Raw genomic sequence first — 5969 nt, 5'->3', positions numbered from 1 at the left:
CACCATGAGAAATCGGCCCAAAAGGCATTCGCCATTTTACGGATGATCCAACGCACCTTCTCCCGTATTACCCGCATGGACTTCCAAATGCTCTATGGGGCCTACGTCATACCGCTCCTGGAGTACGCCAACCAAGTTGTCTACTCAGGGCGCACAAAGGACGTCACCCTCATTGAGCGTGTCCAGCGGGCCGCCACGAGAATGGTTACCGGCCTCAAATCCATGGACTACGAAACGCGTCTCGCGATGCTTGACCTCTTTCCTCTGGAGGACCGTCGCCTCCGAGGGGACCTAATTCTTACTCACGCCCTGTTTGAACAAAGCTTGGCAAACAGGCTTTTCACCGTTGACCCAGCAAACACACGGCGGGTACATAGAAAGAAAATTTTCAACCTCAGAGCACATACATTCATTAGAAAATTTTTTTTCTCATTTCGGGTAGTAGCTGCGTGGAATGACCTTCCTCCGACGGTTGTCCACGCTCCTTCTAGAACCCAGTTTAAAGCACTATTAGACATTTATTTATGCGAATCCTGGCGCTGGCAAGCATACTGCACCGCGCTGAGAACATAAAGAGCAGTGCTACGCCCTTTTTTCACCTGTGCCTTTCAGGTGTACGACAGCCACTGACCGACAAGAACAAAACCGACCCGAGAAACTTGGGCGAAAGCCTCGATCCTGTGTATCAATCCGTGAAATTCCGTGAATCCGTGAATCCCTGTAAATTAAACTGCAGGCAGCTGGATTGATTGAGGAAACTTTCGCGTAAAATTCAGTTGAAACGTTACTCTGGCATCAGCAATTTTGATGGCCTACATTCTGAGGGCTCGATCCTGTGTATCAATCCGTGAAATTCCGTGAATCCGTGAATCCCTGTAAATTAAATATACTGCAGCTGGATTGATTGAGGAAACTTTCGCGTAAAATTCAGTTGAAACGTTACTCTGGCATCAGCAATTTTGATGGCCTACAGATATTCTGAGGGTGCGCCTGAAACATCTGCGCCACGGGCACGGGATATTTTCTTTTTGACAGTTTGTTTTTCGCATTCGCTGGGTTTGACTTTTGATTTAAGCGGCACTCTCAAACACCGCCACCTATTTCTGCTTCCTTGTCCGGCATGTCACTCTTCGAAGATATTCAACCTGCCCCTCCAATAGAAGTGTTTGCCGTTTCAGAAGCATGTCAGAGGGATCCAGAACCAGATAAAGTGAATTTAACTGTTGGAGGTTAGGGCTTCTCTTGGCTTATTCCGTTCTCTCAGCTTATCGAACTAACGAAGGTTTGCCTTGGGTACTGCCCTGTGTCAGATCAGTTGAGTTGTCAATGGCTAAAGATGAAAAATTCAATAAAGAGTATCTTCCTGTGACAGGACTGGGTACAATGTGCGTCAATGCTTTGAAGATTTTGCTCGGTGAGAATAACCCGCTGATTGCAGAGAAGAAGGTACTCGTCATACTTCTAAGTTTTTTTGCTAATTTTTCAGGCTGATGGTTGCCAAAGCCTCGGGGGAACTGGTGCGTTATATTTGGGCATGCAGTTCCTATCTAGAGTAGCGAAATACACCACACTTTATGTGTCACGACCAACATGGGGTAAGTTTGGCTCTCAGTCTACATGCTATTGGCAGGCAACCACAAAATGTTGGCTTCGCTTGCTGGACTACATGTTCAGGATTATCGTTACTGGGACAGTGCAAAACTGGCGGTGGATTTCGATGGTATGCTCGAGGATATTAAAAATGCGCCGTCGAATTCAATTATTCTACTTCATGCTTGCGCGCACAATCCAACCGGCATGGACCTCTCTCGCGAACAATGGATGCAACTTGCTATCATAATGAAGGTAAATTCCGGCGCATAATGGGTCAGTGTTTCTTCTACGTCAAGATCCCTATGACGTCGCCAATTATTAAATTAGGCACACCTAAGCTGATGTCTGCAAAGGAAGGAAGGGTTTTCGAGAAGTCTGACTGCAATAACTTAAGCCAACTTGGTCAAAATTCATCGGTTGGTCGTGTTTTTTGGATATGACTTGACTCGAATCTCAAAGCCGGTAAAATTAACGCAAATAGTCTCACTCTAAAGGCAGTAAGACCTATCTGAATCAAAACCTTAAATTGCCTGCGTGACCTATTAAGGGCTTATCGTTAGTCCATTCTACGTCTCCCGGGTACATTCTGATTGATTGCTATGGTAAAAGTGATCTAACCTCATGGACTCATAAGGCGCTATCATAGACGTACTGGAGTTATGTTTAAAATTATTGACACTGGTGGGAGTGGATTCCTATAGTTAAAATGAACTCATATGCCGCCCAGATCACGCCTAGTCGGGAGGAGCTTTATGTGTTCAGGTGTGCACTCGGTAACAAGTCTGCGTCTAGGCTCACCGATGGTATTCCCTTGGTTGGTGACGTGACGTTGGCAATCTAATTGCCAAACTCGGTGAGCAGATTAACATCCACCTGGGTAACTACTAGGAGACGCGCCAGAGTTACTGATTTCTCGTTACATTTGCACAGTAAGGGTGTCCAAATGATGACCAAGGGGCCCTGTGGATTGTACCAGAACAGACAAACTAGATCTTTGCGAACGCTCGACGCCTGACAAGTGAGTTGGATGGACTCGGATACGTTAAGAATGTATGAAAACCAGACATCGTTAGACACATAGTCTTACCACATCATTGACGCGCAGCTTGCATTCCTGGGGTACGATGTGCTTGAGTGCAACGAACTAGACACCAAAGGAGAAAGAAATAGGCATTTGGGAACAGGTACCCTGATTGCGAAAACTTTTAGTGGGCTAGGCGGACTTCCTACATACGGTACTCAGACAGAGGGTGGGGCTCATGTTTTTGTCCGCGCCATTCTGCCGTAGTCCAACCGTTTGGGTTAACTTAATGTGTGGAATCTCCTGGAAGTAATGATATTCCTGCTTCGCGCTCTAAGCTCGATGCATCCAACCTCAACATATACACCAGGAGATCGGTAGTGCCACTCTAATATGGGTGCTTTCTTTAACACTTGTGGGATAGAATAGGAATATGCTGCACGCAGAAAATAAGCTAACAGAAATTCACTAATACTCCAGTTTAACTCCTTGCTGGGATAAAAGCCACCCAGCGATTATATGACTGTGCCATAAGTATGAGAGGCAGTGAACTGCAGTTAAAGTCTAAGGACACTGTGTCTTCAATTTTGATGCGTTGTGAGAGAAATCCATAAAGCCACCATGAGCGAAGCAGCTTCTGAAGTGAAATCTGACACTGGCTGAGGCTTGGGCAGCAGCGTCGTACAACTTCATGTTTTGCGGTTGCAAGTATGCGTAATCTGGTGAATAAACTTGTGTTCTACATTCTGAAAATCCAGTTGCATGCGCGTGAGATTTTGCACCTTTTAAGGTGCAAAACATACTCCAATTTGCTTTTTGGAGACAAACTTCAAATAGAAAAGTGGTATTTTCCACATAATACTAGTCCATTAGTCTTCTCCCAGGCCTCGTCTCGAGACCTGGATTTGTGGTCCCTCAGAGAATTTACTATAAAATAGTATCGTTGACGTAATTTAGCAAAAAAGAGAGAGGGGACAACCCGATGAACTTCTAGGTGTACAGAAAGTTTGGACGATTCACTATACATTCTAATTCAACCGAAAATCGGAGAATAGGGAATTGAAGAATGTCAGCAGCCTTCAATAGCATTCCACTCCGACGAAGAGTCTTCAGAACAGTCAGTCAATCTACAAAGGCCTATTAATAGTGGGGTAAACCTGCGGTGTTGGTCGGCGATATGCCCGGTGCCGCTTAAGCACTTGGTGTAACGTAAAGTGATAATAAGCTAGGTGGATGGAGTTGGTAGAAAACAATAGAGAAAGCTGAAAGGCGTCAGCAGTCGTATGTTTCGCTTGCGCGCCCTGCTGTATACAGCAAATCAGACCATCCAACTGATGTCACCAAGTGACGACCAACATGGCATTAAAAAGGTTTCCTTTGTGGAGGTCACGGTCGTACTTGGACTGAGATACTGCCACGGACTTTAAATATTACTAGGGTAGTTCAAATTTCAAGGTGCACGTTTTTACACTTGCTTCAACCCCCAACCTGGACGGCCAGGAGAGTGTGGTTGTCAGACCTGTATTTATTGACCAACGTGATAAGAGAGGCCGTGAACGTGAGTGGGCATCTTCTAGTAAGGCTCCATGAGTTACGAAGGTACGCCACCCGTTGCAACACGATGAGGTTTGATCTCCTCGCCACGGTCAAAACCATTTCTGGGTAGGCAGCGTACTCCAGCTACAAAACACAGCATGGCGCGTGTACAAAAGCAGCAGCTGCTGGAGGTAATATAAGTTATGCACAGATGGTTTTGAAACCTTTGTGTAGGGTGCAAAGAGAAATGAGGGACTTGTGCAGCTTGAATGGCTGGCTCGGGAAGAATTATTGGCAGAACACACCACATCGAAATAAGGCTCGCATACTCATTGAGAACCACTGAGGGGCTTCTTCGGCAGACAGATCCCAGTTGTAAATGTCATCAGATGTAGTACAAGGTCACATTAATATAATCCTGTGGATGCAAGACATCCGTTCTCTGTTCCAAAATTATGCAAGTACAAGGTCTTGCCATCTATCCCACTTTATATACGGCCGATGCATACATTTTCCAACAGGCTGGCCAAGGTAGGCTTATTATGTAAGGCCCGGGTGAATGCAGTTTTGAAACCCTTAACTCATTGGATCTGCGTACTTTTACTGATGGATGTAATTTCAGTGATGAAAAATAAAATGTAAAATGCGGTTAAAACTTCCTGATCTAAATGGAAGCGAGTTCCACTTTTACGCCGTTCCGTCTGGGCGTACCGATCCATTGCTACTTAATTAAGGGGCAAGAAAAAGTGAAAAGGGTGTTCACAGGGACGTCATATGTGGACCTCAGTACACTTTAATTGCATCTATTGTGCTGTAATATTTGACCTAGTCAGATCGTCCATTTTTTGGATCTAATGCGGAAAATTTTTAACATCTCTACATCCAGGCCAATGTAAGTGAGAAAGTCATGCCAGAGCGTCAGCAGTGGAGTTCTTCGGGGATTGTTGTTGGAGCTTATGATTTTCAGAATGTGGTTCTCTTGATGGTTTCCTATGCAGAAACCACTTTTCTACCAAGACCGGCTTCTATCTTTTTGGGGATTTCCTATACAAAACACTTGTAGAGACCGTTCTGTCTCAAAGTATGCACTTCACTAGCAGAGCAAAGTATAGTGTCAGTAGCATGTTTTGGCAGATTTTGTTCACTTTTCTAATGACCGTTCCTTGCTAACATCCATTCTCTCATGTCTCATCTCCGTTGCACCCATTAGTTGTATGTGTGGAGAGTGAATGGTTGCACTGCTTGTATCCAGTATCCATCAACTGTACATCCCTGTGCTCGGGTTCGATGGTGAATCGTAGGGACACTTCTTCCAATTTGGTTGCACATTATTATCGGAAGACGGCTTGTGTCGGCTTGCTGTGCGTATGGCGCCCTGCCTTCAGAATAGAACCGGTTTTCGGAAAATATCGTTCAACCGTAACATCATTTCGGCGCCTAGCCGCCACTCTACCCGAAGGAAGCACAAGGGATGGGATACTGACAGGTCGCCCAAGCCTAGATAGGAGAAGTTGAGATGCAGAGGTAGGATTCAAACCACGAACCTTTTGTTCAGTAAATTCAATCATCAATCAATGACAGCAACATCAGTGTTGGCACTGATGCTTCACTGCCCCGAAGGAAGCACAATGGATGGGATACTGACAGGTCGCCCAAGCCTAGATAGGAGAAGTTGAGATGCAGAGGTAGGATTCAAACCACGAACCTTTTGTTCAGTAAATTCAATCATCAATCAATGACAGCAACATCAGTGTTGGCACTGATGCTTCACTGCCGTACAACCATAAAGTTCGTTTAGTTATATATATATATATATATA

At 45.0% G+C, this 5969-nt stretch overlaps 3 protein-coding genes across 3 annotated transcripts in view; 2 read left to right on the top strand and 1 right to left on the bottom strand.

Moving 5' to 3' along the window:
- T265_12776 (hypothetical protein) overlaps positions 1 to 514 on the top strand; it is a gene marked incomplete at both ends in the record, with an annotated part of 4440 nt that extends 3926 nt beyond the window's left edge. The window contains 2 exon segments of the mRNA XM_009165395.1: positions 149 to 441; positions 446 to 514. Coding sequence (XP_009163659.1) covers positions 149 to 441; positions 446 to 514 — 362 coding nt within the window.
- A 68-nt stretch (positions 515 to 582) lies between these two features.
- T265_01361 (hypothetical protein) lies at positions 583 to 4869 on the bottom strand (the record flags this gene model as incomplete). Its single annotated transcript, XM_009165367.1, has 2 exons — positions 583 to 758; positions 4749 to 4869. The coding sequence occupies 2 exons, from the start codon at positions 4867 to 4869 to the stop codon at positions 583 to 585; spliced, it is 297 nt and encodes a 98-aa protein (XP_009163631.1).
- The window catches only part of T265_01360 (hypothetical protein), a gene marked incomplete at both ends in the record, with an annotated part of 31667 nt that continues 26818 nt past the window's right edge, over positions 1121 to 5969 (top strand). The window contains 4 exon segments of the mRNA XM_009165366.1: positions 1121 to 1229; positions 1265 to 1446; positions 1487 to 1595; positions 1613 to 1845. Coding sequence (XP_009163630.1) covers positions 1121 to 1229; positions 1265 to 1446; positions 1487 to 1595; positions 1613 to 1845 — 633 coding nt within the window.

Source organism: Opisthorchis viverrini (genome assembly GCF_000715545.1).
Source record: "Opisthorchis viverrini unplaced genomic scaffold opera_v5_14, whole genome shotgun sequence".
NCBI lineage: Eukaryota > Metazoa > Platyhelminthes > Trematoda > Opisthorchiida > Opisthorchiidae > Opisthorchis > Opisthorchis viverrini.
Note: the sequence above shows the minus strand (reverse complement) of the source record. Positions and strands in the feature narration are given on the sequence as shown.